Source organism: Thalassophryne amazonica, chromosome 18 (assembly GCF_902500255.1).
Source record: "Thalassophryne amazonica chromosome 18, fThaAma1.1, whole genome shotgun sequence".
NCBI lineage: Eukaryota > Metazoa > Chordata > Actinopteri > Batrachoidiformes > Batrachoididae > Thalassophryne > Thalassophryne amazonica.
Window position 1 is genome coordinate 28,495,102 of NC_047120.1, and position 24,950 is coordinate 28,520,051.

The 24,950-nt window shown below is 41.0% G+C and overlaps 1 protein-coding gene across 2 annotated transcripts in view; it reads right to left on the bottom strand.

Annotated features, from left to right (window-relative positions):
* Positions 1 to 24,950, bottom strand: part of LOC117531108 (carbohydrate sulfotransferase 15-like) — a 173,666-nt gene that overhangs the window by 62,440 nt on the left and 86,276 nt on the right. For both annotated transcript variants that reach the window (XM_034194145.1, XM_034194146.1), the window contains 2 exons: positions 14,438 to 15,025; positions 5,527 to 5,866 (listed from right to left, as the gene is read on the bottom strand). In XM_034194145.1, the coding sequence (XP_034050036.1) occupies positions 5,527 to 5,866; positions 14,438 to 14,878 (781 nt within the window). In that variant the 5' untranslated portion in view covers positions 14,879 to 15,025. The remainder of the gene's footprint in view (positions 1 to 5,526; positions 5,867 to 14,437; positions 15,026 to 24,950) is intronic.

Sequence of the window (24,950 nt, forward strand, 5' to 3'; positions counted from 1 at the left end):
CCCAGCCTCTGTGGTTATTCGCCCGTCCCTGTCTTTTTATTTATCCGTGCGTCAAGACGTTTCCAAGTATTCCGTGTAACTTGATGGGATTCGAGAAAGCACAGATCACATTCAATCACCTTTTCCCTGCATCAGCTGAGCGCAACCTCTGAGGAAATGAAATGACCAAATACAAAAACAGCAACACTTGAATTTGGTTCCCAAAAGGGGGCGTGTAAAGAGAAAAGCGCTGATTACGGGAGCTCAGAGGAATTGAACGTGACAGCATGGATGAAAGCATGGTGTGCCAGGACCCTGCGTCCTTGGGATACCGTTGTTTTCGAGCCATCACAGGCTCTGGAACAAACCAGGCAGAAAAAAAAAAATAAGAAAAAAAGCAATTAAACGAAGTCCTGCAAAAAAAACAACAAAAAAAAAACTTAAAAAGCAAGTTTTTCATTTTTCATGCATACTGATCAATGCGCTGATTAGGTTTGGCGAATGTACCAAGAATTAAGGGCATAGTCAGCCACTGGCTGAGCTTCAAAAGGATCCTTTTGGCTGCCACAGTTAAGCCTCTTCTCATATCTATGTGGAGAAATTATTTGAAAAACAAACAAAAAATGCAGCCAAACCCCTCAAATGGCAACATGGATGAAATGATCACAAAAGTGATTTTGAGATGAAAGGAGCGAGGCACCAGTGAGGAATCACCATTAAAACTGCGTCCACGTGCCGCCGTGATGTGATGGTGCAGCAGATCCTTAAAGAAAATTAGGAGATTATCTACATAATGCATGCGCAAGTCGGAGCAAAGTCATTATTTAATCTGATCTCCTTTTTTGCACAGAGATGACGTTGAAATCATGCATCAGTCAAATGTGCCTTTTTCCCAAAAAAAAGATGAACAAAACCACACACACACATACATGCACTGACTAACATTTATGATTCCTGCTTCTCTCCATTATTCTTTAATTATGCATCAGTCTTAAAGCTACAGTGTGTATGTTTTAGTGTCACCTAGTGGTGAGGTTGCAGTTTGCAGCATGATGCTGGCCCCACTCAATTTTATTTCCTTTCACATTTTCACTTCTATGGCAAGAGGGAATCAACCTCCCTTGTCTTTTCTTGTGATAAACAATGCATATGTCTGATCCTCCAGTTCACAAAAATCACGGTTCTCATATTTGTTAGCCTGACCTAGCAGCCCGTAGACAGAGTATAGGTGAGCAACCATTTATTCATTTTTCTTCACTGTTCCTGCCACACTGCAAAATGCATAAAGTGAAGTAAGTATGCCGCTTTTGGGCTACTGTATCAACATGGTGGTGCAATACGGCAGCCTCCATGAGGGGGCCCACTCCCATATATAGTGCATCAGGAAAGTATTCACAGCGCTGCCCTTTTTCCACATTTTATTATGTTACAGCCTTATTACAAAGTGGATGAAATTCATTTTTTTCTCAAAATTCTACACACAATACCCCATAATGACAATGTGAGAAACTGAGATTTTGTGCTATTTAAAAAAAAAAAAAAAACAGACTAAGAAACCACATGTACATTCGTATTCACAGCTCAAAGCTCAAAATTGAGCTCAGGTGCATCCTGTTTCCACTGATCATCATTGAGATGTTTCTACAGCTTAATTAGAGCAAACCAAAGGTAAATTCAGGTCATTGGACATGATCTGGAAAGGAACACACCTGTCTATATATAAGGTCCCACAGTTGACAGTGCATGTCAGAGCACAAACCAAGCATGAAGTCAAAGGAATTGTTTGTAGACCTCTGAGGCAAAAATCTGGGGAACAGTACAGAAACATTTCTGCTGCTTTGAAGGACCCAATGAGCACAGTGGCCTCAATCATCCATAAATGGAAGAAGTTCAGATCCACCAGGGCTCTTTTAAGACCTGGCCACTGTCTAAACTGAGCGCTCGGGAAGGAAGGCCTGAGTCAGGGAGGTCACCAAGAAACCGATGGTCACTCTGTCAGAGCTCCAGCATTCCTCTGTGGAGAGAGGAGAATCTTCCAGAAGGACAACCATCTCTGAAGCAATTCACCAGTCAGGCCTGTATGGTGGAGTAGCCAGATGGAAGCCACTCCTTAGTAAAAGGCATCTGAAGGACTCTCAGATCATGAAAAACAAAATTCTCTGGTCTGATGAGACAAAGATTGAACTCTTTGGTGTGAATGCCAGGCGTCATATTTGGCAGAAACCAGGCACCATCCCTACAGTGAAGCATGGTGGTTGCAGCATCATGCTATGGTGATGTTTTTCAGCAGCAGGAACTGGGAGACTAGTCAGGATAGAGGGAAAGGTGAATGCAACAATGTACAGAGACATCCTGGATGAAAACCTGCTCCAGAGCGCTCTTGACCTCAGACTGGGGCAACAGGTCATCTTTCAGCAGGACAATGACCCTAAGCACACAGTCAGTATATCAAAGGAGTGGCTTCAGGACAACTCTGTGAATGTCCTTGAGTGGTCAAGCCAGAACCCAGACCCTAATCTGATTGAACATCTCTGGAGAGATCTGAAAATGGCTGTGCACCGTCGCTTCCCATCCAATCTGATGGATCTTGCGAGGTGCTGCAAAGAGGAATGCACAAAACTGCCTAAAGAAGACTTGAGACTGAAACTGCTGCCAAAGCTGCGTCAACACTGTACTGAGCAAAGGGTGTGAATACTTAAGTACATGTGATTTCTTAGGTTTTTTAAATTCAGGAATTAAATTACAACAATTTAAAAAACCTATTTCATGTTGTCATTATAGGGTGTTGTGAGCACAATTTTGAGGGAAAAATGAATTTACTTCATTTTGGAATAAAGCTGTAACATAAAAGCACTGTGAAGCACTGTGAATACTTTCTGGATGCACCGTAGCTATTAAGCGCACATTCTAAGGTTATGAAAACACATTGATTCACTATTGTAGGTAATTATATCCTAATGAACACATGGTTATGAATGCTATATTAAATTTCGGTAAAGAAACATCCATAAATCCTGCACACTGTAGCTTTAACTGATATTCAATAGAGTGTAAATGAGCTGTATGACAGCAACGGTTGACACGTTTTGATTTTTCTTGCAAAAATATAATATATGCAAAATATTGATATGTTTTGCAAGAAAAAGTTTCTCATTTCAGCTACAAACCGTACAATCAGCTTTTCTAGACTAGTGAATTTAGTAGTAGTCTACAAGTATTTGACCAAAGGAATCCAAATTAAAATAATGAAATAAGATGTTTAGTATACATCATTGGTTAAATACAAACGAAAGATTAAAAATAAAAATAAACACACACAATGACATTATCAAGCTGCCTGTAAAAAGAGACAAAGAATCAAAACCATTGTTTTTCTTTTCCTATAGTCAAAACCAACAAAACTGTATGACCTAAAAAAAACCCCCACACAATTCATTCATACATCCCAATTGTTAATTTCCTTTAAATTAAAATCAGAGAATTAAATTTTAACCTGGTTAAAGGTGTTGTAAATAGACATCTGTGAAGTCAAAGTGTGAAACGTGAGCAAAGTTTGATTTGGGGTTCATATCAGTGCAAAGCTAAAGTTTGCTAACAAAAGAAAAAAGTGCAGGAAGTTGCACCCACACGAGTGTGTTCAAAGTGAAGAGGCTTCACATACTGCAGTTGTCACGTCTTTTGACGTGGTTTGGTAAATCTATGTCACGAGGGCATCGACAGTCTACATGTTCCTGCAGTCGTACTTGAGCCACTAATGAGCACTGACGACTAGCTATGTGTCAGAACACTGCCCTGCTAAGAGGATAATGACAGTTAAAGAACACAAATGATGAGGAAAAACCCCACTATAAGTGTTCAAGAGCACAGCAACAAAACACAGCATGTAATAAAGAGCGTAAATATGCTGTTAAAGCTGTAGCACAGGCTAACAACTCTCAATGTTGTGTCAAAAACATCACAAAACAGCTTGAATATTCATTGAGAGGTTAAGCTAAATGAAACTAAACTAAGCTGTGTGTATCAGACATTTGTGTGACATCCAGCTGCATGCCTTTTTGGCTAATTGATGTTTGTGTATTAAGTACCACTGCTAGCTATGAAGCTAGGTAAGGCCACAGCTGTGATTGGACCATATGTCTCCACTGAACTCTTTTTTTTAATGATTGTAATGTGCAAATGTGCCGCAATGAGAAATTGGTTGTGTAAATTAACCTATTTGTTGTGTTTTATCTCGCTCTTGCTCCTTTGCTAAAGTCACAGGTTGAGTAGTTGAACAGTCTATGGACAGTCCCATTGCCAATTTCTGGCGCCAATTTGCATCTCTTTTCCAAAATAGAGGAACTCGAGCCTGATTTATTGAAATAGCAGGCAAAATGTTGTGTATATATATATACACACACACACACACACACACACATCTTCAACCGTTATCCCAGATTGGGTCACGAGGGGCTGGATCCTATCCTAGCAGTCACAGGGCGTGAGGCGGGGTACCACCTGGACAGGATGCCAGTCTGTCACTGGAAAAGTTATATAAGCATTGAATGTGTCAGAACAGCAGCATTCAGAATTTGAATATTTGCACGTATTTCAGCTTAATTGCCAATATGACAATGTTTAATAGCAGCTCTGCCATGGGGTATGATGGGGATGTGGGCATTTCAGAAGCCCTGCTACTTATCCCACCAGAAAACTGACACGTGGTTTCCAGACTCTAATGTTTTCAGTGTCAGTTTCTCACATTCTTTGACTAATCTGATTCCATAGCAACAAAAGTTTCCATAGCACTTTATGATCAAAACCCAGACAAATACGTCACATGGGCAGAATGTTGCAGTTCTTGTTTCTTCACAATGCAAGTGATACTTCTCATCTTAGTCTTTGTTTGAAACAAAGTCATTCCAGTGGTATGAGGCAGGAATCTAGTGCGAAAGACATTCAGTTATTGCCTCAGGTCAATGGTTAGCATCCAACTCTCACAATTGCACAATAACACAGGAAGCACCAGGACCCAAAAGACTTGGTCCTTCATTCTCCAGTAAAGACCAACCACCTCTATCCAGCAAAATAATAACTCCATTAATTCTTCACAGCATCTCGCTCTCAAGGGCCGAGCATCCAGAGACACAAATGTTACCACTGAGATAAGTGAATCTCTCTACACATTTGACACTCACCACATATAGGTGTCAGTCTGAGTCCCTCAGTGCTAGTGAGTGATTTTTTTTCAGTGACTTCATAGGTGTGGGGCCCCAAACAGACCCGAGTACTCTTTGACATTTGAATTATTGTGTTATTTGACATATGTATTTGAGTTTTGTGCAATGGGCTGGGCAATACCCAAAGGACGTCCCTCTATGATTGAAAAATGGCAAAACTGCAAACATCTTAATGATATAATGACAAACAGGTGCATTTAATTATGTTCAAAAACAGCCCTGTGGTTTGAGTTGGGACTTTTTCAAATTTTTGTCACTGATTTTCTGAAGCCCACTGACTGGAGCTACACCAACTTGAAGAAGTAACATTATAGCTTGACCTACTCACCAAACCTCTTGCGTGTCCACCAATGTGGCTCCTTGGAAGTAGTGAACTTGACATCGTGGTGAAGTCTCAGTGTGTTGTACAGGTCTGTTGTGCCACACTTTGGCTGTCCAATGATATAGAAATAAGGAAGACACCGGATCCGGTACGGTTTACTGTCACGGTAAAACAAGTGTTCTCTGAAGGTATTCCTCAGGTTCTTAAACACAATCCGGAAGCGCCTGGAGTAGTGTGCATATAAATTTGTCCTGTAAGGGTCCAGAGTGATATTCCCAGTGTATTCCTCATACCAGCAGGGGTTCTTGACACCAGGCAAGAATGTGCGTGGGATAACAGAAAACATCTGTCAAGACAAAAAAAAACAAAAAAGCAACCCAGGCTGTAATGAGCTTCTGCTGCGTCAACTCAGGACACACACACACACATTGACATGCACATATATATAGAATCTGTAGATATGTAAACCTTCATGTGCATCTGAAAATGTACACACACCATTCTTTTTATTGTTGATTAAGCTGTCAATTATTTTCACACTTTAGTAGTTATTTGGTCTGAAATGCCAGAAAATGTTTTCCCTACTTTTTTATGACAGTGCATTTCTCCAAGGAAAAATCTGGGTTGGGCAACTGAGGAGAAGTTGTGATGCAAACTGTAAGCCCATAGTGATAAATACAAGAGTCATCAAACAACTCTCAAGCAGCCATGAAGTAATGGTGTGACCAATTGTAATGGTAGAAGATGACAAGCACATCTTGAAAATGCTAGCAGTCAGAAAAAAGAAATGAGGAGCTGCTTTTATGAGGTATTTTTAAATAAAATAATTTTTTGTTATCATTAAATATAATGCAATGCTCAAATACAGCAATGCTCAAATACCCATATGAGCATTGTCTTCTTTATACTTTGCAGTTGTTTAATTTTATATATATATGTACAATTTGTACATGCTCAATGAAGCCCAACGTTTTGGTCACATGCTAATTTCACAAGGATCATAATGGAAATAAGTGTTTATGCTTTATTGTGTTATATATATATATATATATATATATATATATATATATATATATATATATATATATATATATATATTTACCTCTGTATGTTTATATTGATGTTGCAGAATAAACTTAATCAATCACTCAAAAATCATAAACCATATTTTATTTACATTTTAATGGCACCTGCAGGAGGGCGTGCGTGTGCGTGTACATGAGCTTTTGAAAAGAGCGGAAGTTACCTTTGACCGAGTGTGATGTGCGTGCACACTGACGCCCGTGAGATGTCTTGTGTTATCAGAGGTGTTATCAGGTTACAAAAGCAGCATTTTCAGTTTTAGAAGTGTCTATTTCTTGCTAGCTTTTACATAATATATAAATGAGAAACAAGTTATATTTACACAGAAACAAAGCGGTTTTTGAGTGGATTCCACTATGTTGGATTAGCAACCAGAGAGAGACCAGCCGGTGATGTCACAGTGCCTCTCTACTCTGATTGGCTGTCACTACCCCCACCCCCCACAAAAAACGATTTGCATGATTCATAGCACAAAAACAGGAAACAGAATGTGACCTTTTGGCATGTTAAAATAGATCAAGGTTAGCCATCTTTGAACTTGTCCAAGGTCTGTATCGAAAGAATGTTCCCTATGAATTTCAAGACCCTGGCAGTAATAGGACTGGATTTGTGCTGAGCACAGACAGATGGATGGACGGACAGATGCACAGATGAACAGACGGATGCACAGATGAATGGACGGATGAACGGACGGGCAGACGGATGAACAGAGGAACGGACACAAAGCCTTCGCAATACCCGATGGCTATATTTTGATGGCCTCAGGTAAAAAATATATTTGGTCTTCAAAAAGTCTTTTTCCAACAATATGTCTTGAAAAAGCAAGCTGTCTTGTAATCACGGTTCTGATTCCTAATGATGGTTTGAGGTGCCCAGTGTGTGGTGTGAATCAGTGCTAATTCACCAAGTTTCATGAACTTACTCTGCGGGATTCATCACTGTCTTTTGGTGAAGATTACCCAACACCACGAGTCCATATGATTTACTATCTGCATATATGAGACAGTATTTTAAGGACAATTAATGCAGGATGTGCTATTGATTGCCCCGCAGCCACATTCTCTGATTCATTAGCTTGTTCAATAAGAAATTAGTTATGTTGCAAACGCCTGGGCACAATCCATTATCGACGAGATTATTAGAGCCAGGCTGTGAGGAGAGACAGACACTGCGTGGAAGCCAGAAGATTCTTTCAGCTTTAAATCTTGTAACAAAAACAGGCAGTGACATAAGCAATTATCTGGTATGACATACAGTGCCATAAAAGCTTTTCAGTGCGGTTTTATATCTCTTCATAAATTAGATTAAAATTGCAGCCCAGTGGGGAATTACATCGCCATGAGTGCATTGAACCTGCCACAGACAATATGTAGCTCGGAATACTGATTCAAGTTACCTTCATCTTAGCATTTAATTATGCTTCAAGACACATCTGTGGTTGTCGATTGGAACATGGATCAACATCATGCAGGCCACGTTTGTCAATGACTAACTGGGGAGATGACATGAACACTGACATTAATTACTAATCAATCAGGGAAAAAAGTGCTTTTGATATTTGTCTTCCAGATTTTGTTTTCATTAGAGGCAAACATGAAATACGTATGAAACAGTCTTCAAACTTGGGGCATAGGCAGTTGTAAAAGGGGGGGAGGCACGATAACACTATAGCCTCCCCAAGTATTTCAGGAGTTCAACCAGAAAATTAGGTTACATTTGCCACTCAAAATCTTTTGTCAGCTGTGGAATTTTCATTATTATTATTATTATCTGATCTCCTTCTCCATCACCGTCTGGTATGCTGCTGCCACTGCTAAGGACAAGAGCAGACTGCAGCGTATCATCCACACAGCAGAGAAGGTGATCGACTGCAATCTGCCATCCCTACAGGACCTATACACCTCCAGGGTCCTGAGGCGAGCAAGGAAGACTGTGGCCGATCCCTCTCACCCAGGACAAACTTTATGTCACCCTCCCCTCTGATAGATGGCTGAGGTCCATCAAGACTAAAACCTCAAGACACAAAAACAGCTTCTTTCCATCCGCAGCTAGACTTATAAATAATGCCAGAGACACCATTTACCCTAACCCCTCCCACTCCCACAAAGTACAGACTGGTCATCCCTGTACTGTACATTTGCATTCCTTGCACAGCCCCATTCCACTATGTTATATTTATTAGACAGTGAACATAGCTTTGCCTATTTGTGTATTTGATTCCTTCACTTCTTACAGAAGTATTTTTTTTCCTTTTTATTTCTATTGTTTATGCACCAATTACTTCTTACAGAAGTATTTTTCCTTTTCTTTTTATGATTGTTTATGCACCGGTGACACCAGATCAAATTCCTTGTATGTGAGAACATACTGGGCAATAAATTTGATTCTGATTATTATTAATAGCGATTCTTCACCTTGGTCTCAATGTACCTATGTTTGTAGGTAAGATAACTTAAAGGTGTGTCATATTTTCTGGACTCTAAGTCATGAGGTTTTTTACTATTTTGGGAGATCCTGTGACTTATACTCCAGTGTGACTTGTATACTAATTAATTACTTGTTCGTTTTTAAAAAAAACAACTATAATTGCTATTTATATAGGGCTTTCCAAGGAATCAATGTACTAAACAAAATAAACTCCAATAAAAGATTAAAAGCCAATAATAAAAAGTACACTACAATGATGCACAAAAATTACACATTAAAGTGTTAATAATACAGAAAAGAAAAAGGTATGACTTATCGTCTGATTGACTTATATATCGTCACCTTCCTAAAATAATGACCTAAGTCATATTTTCCAAAACATGACTTAGGCCATTAGTTTAGGAAGGTGATGATACGGATTTTCCTCTTCAAGAAGTATTTTTTGACAGGTGCAACTTATAATCGGGGAAATGTAGTAAGCATTTTAAATTTTTTTACAATTTAAGTCATAAAAGTAATTTTCTATGTTACTGCTACAGTTTTGTTCCATAGTATTCAAATAGTGTTTCGTGGTCTTATATCACCTATATGATCAAAATGTACATTTTCTGGCGGGGGGAAGGACAACTTTTTAGAATTTTGGACCACATGGGTAAAAAGTGCAACAAGAAACTCAGTTTTCCACACTATGCATATTCTGGTGGTAGCATCATAAAGCCAAAGAAACTGTGACTTTAAGTTACTGTTGCAGGTCGATATCATTTTGTTCTAAAATTCTGAAAAAGTGGTTTCACAGCAGCTCGTGGACCACCTTACTGAGAATACTCTCTTTCTGCCACTGCCGTCTGCATTTATAAGGCATCACTCCACGGAGACAGCTCTCACTAAAGTGGTAAATGATCTTCTGCTTGTAATGGATTTCAGACACCACTACGGTTCTGGTGTTGTTAGATCTTAGTGCTGTGTTTGATATGGTGGGTCATCCTGTTTTACTTGATAGGCTGGAAAATTATTTTGGAATTACTAGGATTGTCCTTGCATGATTGACATTTTGCCAAAACGGTCGCTGTCATTGTGTCCTGTACAACAATACTACCTCTGTCTTTGGTGATATGAAATATGGAGTTCCACAGGGGTCCGTCATGTCTTGCGTCAGTAAAAAGCTGGTAATTTCTTACTTTTAAACTCAGATAAGACCAAAATGACAGCTCTTGGTCCAGCAAAACATCGGCATTAGTTTGACCTGCTAACATTTAACCTGTCATACATCACAAAGACAAAATGAGGAACCTTGGGGTGAGTTTTGATTCCACACTGTCCTTTGATCTACACAGAGATATTATGAGGACTCCTTTCTTTCACCTGCAAATCATAGCACAGATTCATGCTATCCTGTCTATGGCTGATGCAGAATCCCTGATTACTGCAATGTTCTATTTTCTGGTGTACTGCAATTCACCATTAGCGGTCTCAAGTTAGTTCACAATGCCGCTGTCAGAGTTTTGATAGGAACCAGAAAGTTTTACCACATTACACCCATTTAGGCATCACTCTGTGAGGTCGCATTTTAAGATTCTGTTACTAACATAGCATAGGACAGGACTACTATGTGTCCCTCGGGTGAATAAAAAGCCTGCGGGCCACAGAGCTTTGTGGAATTCCTTTGTGGAATGATCTCCCTGCATCAATACAACAGTCAGATTCTGTAGAGACGTTCAAGTCCAGACTTAAGACGCATCTATTTTCCCTCTTGTATGGCTAGCATACTGGCATAGTATGGTACTCTGCTTTTTAATCCCTTTAAATCATCTTATTAGTAGCGGAACAGGTGTTCGCCTCATTTTATCCTAATTCTGGGACTGTTAGTGAAGCTTAGGGCTAGCCTCCAGCAAGCACCTTAGTATTCTCTCTGCTTCCCTGTCGATTTATTGCTGGTGAACTCATACCTTAGGTGCAGTTTTTCTGGCTGACTGATTCATTTTTTTTGTCTCTGTCTGAGGTACTGACAGTGTCTCACAAGGCTGATAGCTTTGCACCACAAGGTGATGGACTGACTACGAGATGTAGTGCAGTAGATAACTGAAACAATCCTTCACATGGTGATACAAGCATCAGATCTGGCATGAATGTTCTACGTAAATCAGTACTTGAGAAAAAAGTGCTGGCCACTTGAAAATCCAATATGGCGGCCAGGTAGGGGTCAATTAAAGAATTACACAGGGGTCAAAATTTAAAAATGATTGAATGTTATAAAGTTATGCGGTAAAAATAGCAAGAATGGTGACAAAGGTCAGTGTCAGTTTGTACAGATGTATATGATGTAACATGGAAAAACAGTGAATGGACAACAAATAAACATAGACCACCCAATTTGCTGTTGGAAAAAATTCTGGGTAAAATATGACTATATTTCACAAGAACGTTTTGCTGGATATCTGCCGGAAAGGAAAAACTAAACTCACATGGGCCTGTTTTAGTTATCGATACTAACATCAATTACAGTTACAGTGTGCACTTCCTCTGTAATGTTGGCTGAAAAATCTCTGGGAGTGAAGTCGTTACATTTGCCATGGATTCCCCACAAAATAAATACTTTACCAGCAATAAAATTAGCTGTAACTTTGTGATAGACCACAGAAATAGTTACTTTCTAACAACTATTTCAACATAAATTTACATATACATAAATTTTGTGAAACATTCAGAGGGATTACACCTTGAAAGATTGTTCATGATCAAACTTGGCAAATACCTTGAGCCCATGGATGGGAAGAAGTGATTTGACTTTGGTTAGTGTTGGTCAAAGATTCAAGCCAGAGATCAAGATCAAATTCCATGAAAATAGAAATGAAATCAGGAACAGGAGTTAAATTCAGTGCATAGTGATATGTGTCATGGTTCACTCCTTGTTCATAAATTCTGGGAAAATTTTACTGCTTCACAATTTGATGGTGGCCATCAGGTCAGTGCTGTATATAAGCATTTATGAAGCACATGAAAGAAGTCAAAGGGCTTATTGTTTTCACCTGTGTATCTCCAGAACCAATGGATGGATTTCAACCAAATTTCATGAATGAGTTGTGCTCCACTCAAGGATGAGGTGTTTGAAGTCAGAGATCAAGCTCACAGTGCAAAGTCAAAATTTTGGCCCAATGAAAATAGACAGGAGGAAAAGTTTGTAACTCCTGAAACAGAGTTAAAAGACTCATAATTACTTTTAGACATGAAGAGGAAGTCATGTGGTGGCTTTCAAAATATGCCATCAGATTTGACCTTGAGAGAACCTGAAGGTCAAAATGAAGGTTACTCAAACATTGATCACCTTTGGTGGATACACGGAAACAGAGTGGCCCGTGTTTACTATTTGGCCTAAATGGGAAGTGATATGTAGGCATTCCAAATATACGTACCACTCAATTTTACTTTGAGTATCCTTAAAGGTCAAGGTCAAAGGAATGCACGATATTTAGTCACGGAATACTGTTTTTTGATGTATTCACTGATTATTACATCTGACAAGGACGTAATGAAATCATCTGCATTTCTTTAATTTATATATTTATCTGTCTGTTAGCAAGATTACATCAAAACTACTGCACAGATTTTGATGAAATTTTCACCACAGATAGTTATTAGTCCACGGAAGAATCCATTGAATTTTGGAGGTGATCTAGATCCAGATTCTGGATCAACTTTCACTTTATATAGGCTTTGAAGGATTACTGTTTAGCAGGATTACATCAAAACTACTACACAGATTTTGATGAAATTTTCACCACAGATACATATGAGGTCATGGAAGACTCCATTAAATTTTGGCGGTGATCTGGATCTGGATTCTGGATTCTGGATCAGGCTTTGAAGGATTATTATAAAAACTACTTTGTGCATTCTCACCAAATTCGCACCACAGATAGATATTAGATCATGGAAGTCTCCACCGAATTTTGGAGGTGATCCAGATTCGGATCCGGATTCTGGATCAAGATTTCACTTTATATAGGCTTTGAAGGATTACTGTTAGCAGGATTACATCAAAACTACTACACAGATTTTGATGAAATTTTCACCACAGATAGTTATTAGTCCACGGAAGAATCCATTGTATTTTGGAGGTGATCTAGATCCAGATTCTGGATCAAGTATCACTTTATATAGGCTTTGAAGGATTACTGTTAACAGGATTACATCAAAACTACTGCACAGATTTTGATGAAATTTTCACCACAGATAGTTATTAGTCCACGGAAGAATCCATTGAATTTTGGAGGTGATCTAGATCCAGATTCTGGATCAACTTTCACTTTATATAGGCTTTGAAGGATTATTGTTAGCAGGATTACATCAAAACTACTACACAGATTTTGATGAAATTTTCACCACAGATACATATGAGGTCATGGAAGACTCCATTAAATTTTGGCGGTGATCTGGATCTGGATTCTGGATTCTGGATCAGGCTTTGAAGGATTATTATAAAAACTACTTTGTGCATTCTCACCAAATTCGCACCACAGATAGATATTAGATCATGGAAGTCTCCACCGAATTTTGGAGGTGATCCAGATTCGGATCCGGATTCTGGATCAAGATTTCACTTTATATAGGCTTTGAAGGATTACTGTTAGCAGGATTACATCAAAACTACTACACAGATTTTGATGAAATTTTCACCACAGATAGTTATTAGTCCACGGAAGAATCCATTGTATTTTGGAGGTGATCTAGATCCAGATTCTGGATCAAGTATCACTTTATATAGGCTTTGAAGGATTACTGTTAACAGGATTACATCAAAACTACTGCACAGATTTTGATGAAATTTTCACCACAGATAGTTATTAGTCCACGGAAGAATCCATTGAATTTTGGAGGTGATCTAGATCCAGATTCTGGATAAACTCTCACTTTATATAGGCTTTGAAGGATTATTGTTAGCAGGATTACATCAAAACTACTACACAGATTTTGATGAAATTTTCACCACAGATACATATGAGGTCATGGAAGACTCCATTAAATTTTGGCGGTGATCTGGATCTGGATTCTGGATCAAGTTTTACTTATACAGGCTTTGAAGGATTACTATAAAAACTACTTTGTGCATTCTCCCAAAATTCGCACCACAGATAGATATTAGACCATGGAAGTCTCCACCGAATTTTGGAAGTGATCCAGATCCGGATCCGGATTCTGGATCAAGATTTCACTTTATATAGGCTTTGAAGGATTACTTCAAAAGTACTTCATCAGGGCATGAAAGACTCCACTGAATTTTGGAGGTGATTCGGATCTGGATTGGTGGACGTCAGAAATCTCCAATTGCTCTTGTTATACATGTGACATGTGACACTTTCATGACAGATTGTTCCACTACATGATGACAGATTTGTGTTTTGATACTCACATGCGGCTCACTGTAAACCAAAGCTTTGAAAGACGGAAGCTGTCTACTCCTGCCAAAGTCCACTTTGGACGTGATCGCCTTGACGACTATTTTGATATGAGTGAAATCCTTGACTGACGAGAAGTTGAATGCAAATGGTCCCTGACTGACCAGCCCGCTGAAGTGATACGGAGATGGCGTGAGGAGAAGGCCCTTCTTGTCTCCTGTCAGAACATACGACGCCATGATGAGGAATGTGATGACCAGGCCGAACAGGAAGCTGCAGAGCCTGACCTTACGGAAGCACCCCAGTGTGCCCCAGCGCCTCGGCAGCTCCCGTTTCACTTCCAGAACCGCAAACAGGTTCAGCAGCGCATCATCCACCTGCAGTAGCAGCGGTCTCTTGCGGTAATCATCCAATGGCGAGCCCAGTATCCTGTATTTGTAGTCTATCTGCGCCATGGTGTCGTTGGCCTGCGACTCCCAGGTGCCCCAGCTCAGACGCAGGGATGTGACATGGAGGAGGAGGTTTTACTGGGGAGGAATAGCTGAAGGACGATGATCATGATGGGTTGCTGAGCACAGTCCACCTCCCCTACTGGCGCCTCCCTGGTAAAAAGAAGAGAAATTAGACTCAGAGTGGCATCCAGCTGCTGCCGGTGACACTCTTTTATATACGGCATATTCAGGCTGATGCAGCGTTTCGCAAAACCTTAAAAAAAACGTAATCTTTTATTACCACCTCCACTTTTCTGTGTAGCTCAATTGTTGTGAGTCACACGTATTACGCCAACAGCTTCTAGGACCTTCACTGATGCAACACTGTGGAAGAATAAAGCAGCTACTCACATCCTGTCAACATGCTGACGCATTTACATACATATCTGTCTCAATCAGGAACCAGGTCGCTGCCAAGGCTGCACAGAGTCTACACTACATTCTTCATCTCTGCAATCTCACAAAATCTCACTGACATAGCAACACTGCTTTGTTAAAGCAATCGGACAACTTCGCTTGTGATGTCACTGACGGGTCTGCAGGAAAGAAACGATTTGCTTTAGCAGTTGTTACTGTGGATTCGACTGCCCCAAATGCCGCTACACATCATTATTCAGATTCATGCTGTTCGGTAGATGTTGCACATGCAGAGCGCTGCTTTTATATGTTACCTTATTAGCAAGCAGCAGTGACCTTAGTGGCCACCACGCTGTAAACCCAAACAAGTTAGCAGAACTCAAAAATATTCAGGCAATCAATTGGCACAAAAGTTTTGAGTTCATAAACTTAAAAGTCAATTGTTCTCAGAACTTAAAAGTTTTGATTATGCGCTACTTGTACCTCATGATGACAATTAAATTAACATGTTCATTAAGTCCCTTTGGTTGCTCCCTTGTTTTTCCACTCGGGGTCGCCACAGCAGATTCAATTTGGCACAAGTTTTACACCGGGTGCCCTTCCTGCACTGTTAAACCGAACACTCCATTTTAATACAATAATTAAGTTAATGTAACTCAAACTTTGAAAACAGTTATAGTCACTCATTTCCATTAATTAAACTAACTCAAAAATGGATTGTTTGTTGGGAAAGTGTAGGAACACGGACCCACAACAGGGGGCGCAAATGAACGGACAATGGAGTAAGTCAAATAACAACGCTTTACTGTTGTGAATGTGCACAACGAATACAACCAATCACAGAAATGGACAACAGTCAATTTACAAAAGTGTCGTGTGGGCAGGCTCGAAGATAGGAGACGCCTCTCCAAGGTAAGACCGGTACCACACGGCTTCCTCCGCCACAGGACCCCGGGTATACTGGAGCCGCCAAGTCCCGAACTCCCAGGTGGCCACTGCCTCCGCGTGTCGGACCTGGTACTGCTGGCGAGGAACAAAAACACAATTAAAGGTGGGCGCGTTTGTACCCAGTAATCCACACGGCAGGAAAGCTACCTCCACCTCTCGTTGGAAAAAAGGTCTGTTATCACTCACAAAAGTCACAAAAGGTTACTGTCAAGCAGTCAGCTGAGAATATTACCTTCCAGGTAGAACGATATCTCGGCAATGAGGTGGAGATGCCGTCCTGCTGATATACCCCACTGATGATTGCCGTCAGCTGTCTCAGGTGATGGGTGACAGCTGTCACCGAGGCTGCTCCCGTGAGGCGGCGGCGCCCTCTGGTGCCTGGAGCCCGCACTCCAGGCAGGGCGCCCTCTGGTGGTGGTGGGCCAGCAGTACCTCCTCTTCAGCGGCCCACACAACATTGTTGTCATGACAACTTAGTTCCTTTAAGTGCATTTAAAGTTTTGGCGCATTTAAGTGTTGGTGATGTATTTCCAGTGCATTCCATTCACTCATTTTTATTGAGTTTATGTAACGAGGCCAGCAGGTGTCGCTGTGAATTCTCTGGTCACAAGGCCAGAGCCCTGGGTTTTAGCCTTCTGGTTAGAGAGTCCGACTTCCATGCCTGAGATTGTGGGTTCGCGTCCAGAGGGGAGTGCATGGGCAGAGTCATAACGATACAACGCAGAGTCAACAAGTAAACCAAAGAATGCATCAAAAAATCTAATCCAAAATGTAATGCAAATTTTTTAGGCAGAAATTCATTTGTCACTTTTTTATTGAAAAACATAAACTAGATTTATATAAGTTTATCTAACTATAAATTGTTAAGTTACTAAAACTTTAACAATTAAATTTTTGAAAATTATTTTATTTAAGTTGGCAAACTCAAATGGTTTAAGGCAATCAGTTTCCTCAAATGGTTTGAGTTCAACTAACTCATTGAGTTTTACAGTGTGACTCAATTCCACATTACAAGGAGAAATGTAGCAGGGCTGGAGTTTGAGCTGGGAACCTTCTGGACCTTAACCAAGCCCACTAACCACTTGGCAACCAGCCCTACTAAAGTGTTCGTTTAGTCACTCACATATTTTGATATATAATTACTTAATTGTTTTAAGTTGGGCTTAAGGTATGCTTTGACGTTTTGCTTACTTAATATACAATTACGTCAAGTCAATCAAAAATTCTGAATTTGATTTACTCAAAAAGCACCATCATGTTACACAAACTTGAAATATTTAAGTAAGTAGAATGTTTTCTTAAAACCTTTAGTTTATACTACTTAATCTTTTTTAATTAATTTGAACATTTGGGTTTTCAGTGCAGATGGAGGCTTTGGATCTGAAAGGTGCTGACAAACTAGCTCATTTCAAGATAGATGCAAATTCAACCACACCTGCTCCTAATTTCTATCATGCATGCAATCACATTTCACCTAATAAATGTCTTAGCTTTGAATTAAAACCTGACTGATTATTTAACTTGATTGTTAACTTTTCTGTTGGGAGCATTTTCTTAGCTTTCATTGGGTAAATTGTCATTTATTTCCAAATAATCACTCCAGTGAAAGTATAAAGGTGTACGTAGTCTGTAAATCCGTGATCTCATATTCAAATTAGAAAGCACTCAGAGAGTGCTGAAAACGATCTGTCTGCTCACCAAATTTCACTGAAATCCATTCATGACTATTTGAGTTATCCTGCTAAGAAACAGATAAATATCGGTGAAAATATTTGCTCCTTGGCAGAAGTAATGATATCTGGGCCACTGGTTAAACTATTTTCTCCTAGTACAATTATACAACAAAATAATATAATAATAATATAATAATAATAATAATAATAATAATAATAATAATAATAATACTGACGTAAAACTATTGTATAACTGATAACCACCACCCCCCACAAAAACACAGTATGATTGACTTACAATTAGGGAATAACCCTGTTGTGTCTGATGATTTGCGGGCGTTCATGCTGGTTTTACGATTGCAAATTGAGCTTTACCTTTGTTATACGGTAAAACGCATATTTGCGACCGTATAATCAGCATGAATGTCTGCAAATCATCAGACATAAGGGGGTTATTCCCATTCTAATCCATTTCCATTGTTTGCACAGTTTATTTTTCTGTAGGGAATTTGGTCGGCGAGGCTTACCATCGAGACAGTGTTGCTCCAACAGCGGTCAGGGTGCAGAGTAATCCATCAAATGCGAAAATCCATCAAATCCATCAAATAAGAAACGGTAATTCTGTATCAGAATCTACATCAATACTTTCGTATGGTAGCTTAAATTTACCCATGTCGGCGGGGGCGGTATGTGACATTAGTGCCATTATGACATCTGCATAGCAACACGTGTGGCCAGTGTTCTCTCGAGATGTGCATCTCGCTGCATAAATCGACAGTTCTGCATCCCGACAATAATGCACATACGTGCACATGCGCAGTTGCCGGGAGGACTGGCCTCTCGACAGGAATGACATCTCGCCAGAACACAAAATGTTTTGCCACCGTTACCCCGATATTATACGATCTGAAATCACACGATTAACCAATCAGATTTGTGGAAAAAATGTAATTGGATTAGAATAGGCAATCACATAGCTGAAAGTTAAAACTGGCAATAGTATATGGTCTTTAACCTCTACAAAGTTAAAAGTATAACAATAAAATGATGAAATGGTTGTATTTAAAAATGAAAAAAGCTAAATTATGCCACGGACAGTAATTTTCTGACTAGTATTGACTCATTCAATGTCAAATCAACCAGTTTGAGAATTTTTTTTCCCAGGTTACCATCTCAGATTCCCTTAAAAAGTGCAGATGTATGGTATAAACCTGTAGAGAAATTCCCAATATTAAGTCTGTACATCTCACACTTTTGAAACTAATATAAGTAGTTTTCTCACTTTCTGAGTCTGTTTGTGATACTGATACAATCTTAAGGATTTAACATGTATTTAAAAAATCGTAACTCCAGAAGGAAGCTCAGAAAAATAGTTAACTGCCCCGTGGTCAAATGAGAGAATGAAAATATGCAATTTTGAGGATATTTCAAAACAGACTGCATTTCAAAGAATAAAAAATTTTAAAAAAATTATTCTGACTCTTCTAGGAGCTATAAATGTCATGACTTCATACACATGATTTAATTTGTCATAAATGGCTGGAAAAAAACAGTGCTTTATTCAAAGTAGTGTTTGAGTGAGATGCTCTCAGAAGGGACATTGTTTTGGTACTATTAGAATTTATGGGCATTTTCAGAGCTGTGTAGGAGGAAAAGTTCTGAAGACACACTGTAAAAAAAATCTGTTGAAGTTATGGTTCTGGCATGTCCAGGCACATCCACAATTTCTCAGATAATCACTCGATGGAAAAACCACCGACAGCTGTCTGAACGCCATCTCAAAGCCGTCCTGTGAGACCAAAACGGAGGTGTTCCTTTGTCTCGCTCCATCAGCAAATCGGTCATGACGCGCGAAGCCTCCGCTCGGCTTTCCATGACAAAATCTCTTGTTAAAAGTGAAATCTGATGGAAAATGGCTGATGTCCAGCTCTTGTGATAACCAGAGAAAGTGCACACGACGGTCCCGGCTTCACAGAGCCATCCGTTTAGAAATGATCCGGTGGTTTGTGGCTCTCTATGGCGGCATGGAGCGCGGCGTGCCGAGCGTCCTTAAAGCCGTCCTTAAAGCTGCAGTAACACTCCTTATTCTCTGTGAAGCCCGTAAAATTTTTACCGAAAGCCAGATAAATTTTTCGAATGGTTTCCAGCTGCCAGTCTCTAACAGTTTCTGAAAAAATTCTGATGGAAAAAAAGCCCAAATCATTCCGCCATTTCCTGACAATGAAAATCCGCCGAGGGGGTGGACCACTCCTCACTCAAAGCCTGCTCACAGGCGAATGACGCAACCGACAGGCGTGGAAAAACTCACGCATGCGCACGAGGGTTTAAGCTTGTCTGACGCAATCACACGTGATTCAAATCCATATGGTTTTTGAAAAAAATAATAAGGTCAGATACTTTTCTAACAGACCTCATACATCTGATGTGCACTCTAAAAAATTAACTGCTGTCTCACTGAGAGAAATTGATGTAACAATTTGCATACATTTTTTAAAAGTTATTTCACCTTAGTTATTTCAGGTGTCAATTGACTGAGTTAATTTCACAAGACTTCTCTGGTTAAGATGAAATAGCTTTAGCTTACAGTTGTGAATTTTGCAGAAAATGTTGTCCCGAGCCTCAAAGTACCAAACCGTTACATGTCATGTCAAAGGAGCTACGAATTTTGAAGTTGGACTCAGAGGGTCATTGTGCAAAAATATAAATTATTTCATATTTGAAAGGTCTGTACACTCTAAGGGCCCCTTCACACATAACACGATTGAAGCCGACTAGCGTACAAAGGAGGAATTGCATGCCATTTGTGAAAAATTGGAGCAGCCTCCAACGCCTCGTACACCTCTCGCTACACCAGCAGCTGAAAGACAGAGTGTGCCCTGTGAGAGATCATTCAATCCCTCTCGCAGCAGGTGTCAGCCAAATTCCAGGTGACACACAAGAACATCTAACACCACTCACTTGACACTGAAAAAATATGATGCCGTTTGCGCTGTTAGCATGAAAACAGTGAGCAGGCGATCACTATTCAAGCTGGATGTGAAATTTATCTAAGTGCCCCCACAAGTGTGGCACTGCAAAAAGCAACACACATGTGGCTGCATTTGTATCGCTGCATTTGCAGCGGCCGCACACAGCGCACCTTGGTGGGCTGCTGCATGTGAAACGGAGCATCAGATCACACAGCAGGCAATCTGAATGTCACGCGTGTCTGGCCCGAAACGCGCGTTCTACCGGACACGCGTTTCGGGCCAGACATGCGCTGCAGGACTATGACAAAATGACAAGCCAACAGTGCCACAAATACACAACTTTCAGTCACGAATCACCGAAAATATGCCGTAACAAACGGTGTTTTGTCAGTTATTACAGCGCTTTTCTCTCTTTTTTTAAACAAAATGCTTTTTTCTCCTTTTCGATTTTAGGCATTTTACGCTCCTGTTATAAGACAGTGATTGAGGAATGTGCTGCTGAGGACCGGAGAATTCTTCTTCTTTGTCTTTCGGCTGTTCCCGTTAGGGGTCGCCACAGCAGATCAATCGTTTCCATCTCGCCCTGTCCTCTGTCCTCTGTATCTTCCTCTGTCACACCAACCACCTGCATGTCCTCTCTCAGCACATCCATGAACATCCTCTTTGGTCTCCCTCTTCTCCTCCTGCCTGGTGGCTCCATCCTCAGCATCCTTCTCCCTATATACCCTGGGTCCCTCCTCTGCACATGTCCAAACCATCTCAATCTCGCCTCTCTGACTTTGTCTCCAAACCGTCCCACCTGAGCTGTCCCTCTGATATGTTCATTCCTAATCTTGTCCATTCTTGTCACTCCCAAAGAGAATCTCAACATCTTCAGCTCTGCCACCTCCAGCTCTGCCTCCTGTCTTTTTGTTAGTGCCACTGTCTCTAAACCATACAACATAGCTGGTCTCACTACTGTTTTGTAAACTTTCCCCTTCACTCTTGCTGATATTCTTCAGTCACAAATCACTCCTGCCACCTTTCTCCACCCACTCCACCCTGCCTGCACTATCTTCTTCACCTCTCTACCACACTCTCCCTTACTTTGAACAGTTGACCCCAAATATTTAAACTCATCTACTTTCACCACTTCTACTCCTTGTAACTGCACTATTCCACTGGGCTCCCTCTCATTTACACACATGTACTCAGTCTTGCTTCTACTGACTTTCATTCCCCTTCTCTCCAAAGCATATCTCCACTTCTCCAGACTAGACTCAACTTGCTCTCTACTCTCACTACAGATCACAATGTCATCTGCAAACATCATAGTCCATGGGGACCCCTGTCTGATCTCATCTGTCAACCTGTCCATCACCACTGCAAACAAGAAAGGACTCAGAGCTGATCCTTAGTGTAATCCCACCTCCACCTTGAATGAGTCTGTCATTCCGACTGCGCATCTCACCGCTGTCACACTATTCTTGTACATGTCCTGCACTACCCTAACATGCTTCTCTGCCACTGCAGACTTCCTCATACAATGCCACAACTCTTCTCTTGGCACCCTATCATAAGCTTTTTCTAAGTCCACAAACACACAATGTAACTTTCTGTCCTTCTCTGTACTTTTCCAACAGTATTCTCAGAGCAAACATTGCATCTGTAGTGCTCTTTCTCGGCATGAAACCATATTGCTGCTCACAGATCTTCACCTGTTTTCTAAGCCTAGTTTCTACTACTCTTTCCCATAACTTCATGCTATGGCTGATCAGCTTTATGCCTCTGTAGTTACTGCAGCTCTGCACATCACCCTTGTTCTTGAAAATAGGAACCAGCACACTTCGTCTCCACTCCTCAGGCATCCTCTCACTTTCCAAGATTTTATTAAACAATCTGGTTAGAAACTCTACTGCCATCTCTCCTAGACATTTCCATGCCTCCATTGGAATGTCATCTGGACCAACTGCCTTTCCCACTCTTCATCCTCTTCATAGCAGCCCTCACTTCTTCCTTGCTAATCTCTTTTACTTCCTGATTTACTCTCACCACATCATCCAGCCTTTTCTCTCGCTCATTTTCTCTATTCATCAACTCTTCAAAATATTCCCTCCACCTTCTCAGCACACACTCCTCACTTGTCAGCACATTACCATGTGCATCTTTTACCACCCTAACCTGATGCACATCCTTTCCAGCTCTGTCCCTTTGTCTGGCCAATCGGTACAAGTCCTTTTCTCCTTCCTTACTATTCAACTTCTTGTACAGCTCGCAATATGCCTTTTCCTTTGCTTTTGCCAGTTCTCTTCTCGCCTTACGCCGCATCTCCTTGTACTCCTGTCTACTTTCTTCATCTCTCCGACTATCCCAAAACGTTTTCGCCAACCTCTTTCTCCTTATGCTTTCCTGGACCTCTTCATTCCACCACCAAGTCTCCTTGTCTTCCTTCCACTGTCCAGATGTCATACCCAGTACTGCCCTAGCTGTCTCCCTCACCACATCTGCAGTACGTTTCCAGTTGTCCAAAATTGCTTCCCCTCCAACTAGTGCTTCTCTCACCTGCTCGCTACATTTCACACAACAGTCTTCCTCCTTCAGCTTCCACCATCTGATCCTTTGTTGAGCTCTCACTCTCTTCTTCTTTACCTCTAAAGTCATCCTACAAACAACCATCCTATGCTGTCTAGTGACACTCTCTCCTGCTACCACCTTATAGTCTGTGATTTCTTTTAGCTTGCATCTTCTATAAAGAATGTAGTCCACCTGTGTGCACCTTCCTCCACTCATATGTTACCCTGTGCTCCTCCCTTTTCTTAAAGTAGGTATTCACCACAGCCATTTCCATCCTTTTTGCAAAATCAACTACCATCTGTCCTTCCCCATTCCTATCCTTGATACCATATCTACCCATTACTTCCTCATCACCTCTGTTCCCTTCACCAACATGCCTATTGAAGTCTGCTCCTATCACCACTCTTTCATGCTTGGGCACACTCTCCACCACCTCATCTAACACATTCCAGAAATCTTCTTTCTCCTTCATCTCACAACCTACCTGTGGGGCATATGCACTGATGATATTCATCATCACCCCTTCAATTTCCAACTTCACACTCATCACCCTGTCAGACACTCTCTTAACCTCCAACACACTTTTAACATACGCTTCCTTTAAAATGACCCCAACACCATTTCTCTTCCTGTCCTCACCATGGTACAACAACTTGTACCCACCGCTGATGCTCCTGATCTTACTTCCCTTCCACTTGGTCTCTTGCACACACAATATGTCTACCTTTCTCCTCTCCATCATATCAGCCAGCTCTCTCCCTTTACCAGTCATACTACCAACATTCAAAGTCCCCACTCTCATTTCCACCCTTCTAGTTTTCTTCTTCTCCCGCTGTTCGTGGCAACGTTTTCCTCCTCTTCTTCGTCGTCTTCACCCAGCAGAAGCCCAATTTCCACTGGCACCCTGTTGGGCAATAGCACCCGGTGGCGGACGTTGTTAACCCGGGCCGCGACCGATCCGGTATGGGAATTCGATTCTGAGTCTGCATAGTTGGGTTGGCTTGTTTTATGCCGGATGCCCTTCCTGACGCAACCCTCCTCATTTATCCGGGCTTGGGACCGGCACTCAGAATGTACTGGCTGCACACCCCATGTGGCTGAGTTTGCTGAGGACCGGAGAATATTCTTCATAAATTTGTATTCTAGACGGTCAGAGGTGCAGTAAATGGAATTCTGTATCTCTCCGCCTAACATCAACATGGCAGCCTTATCGGCTCCTGAAGGTCAAATACCCTGTTCTTCCCCCAGAAGGATCTACGGCCTCAGTGAAGGAATTTGGCTCCCCTTCTCATCTATCTATCCCCCAGCCTGTTGTTGCCTAGCAGCGTCAGACTTTACACGCACACGGACAGAAACTGACAGAAACTTAACTCATCTGCACATGACACGTCTCCCTCCCTCCATCCTTATTCCCCCCCCCCCCCCCTTGTCTCTCCTCTCCCTTCACCCTGGCTTCCTCCCTGCAACCTCGAAGGCAGCGTAGTTTTTACTGCTGCAGTCTTCAACCCCCCCAAGCTGAGTGGTGCGGGCCCCTCC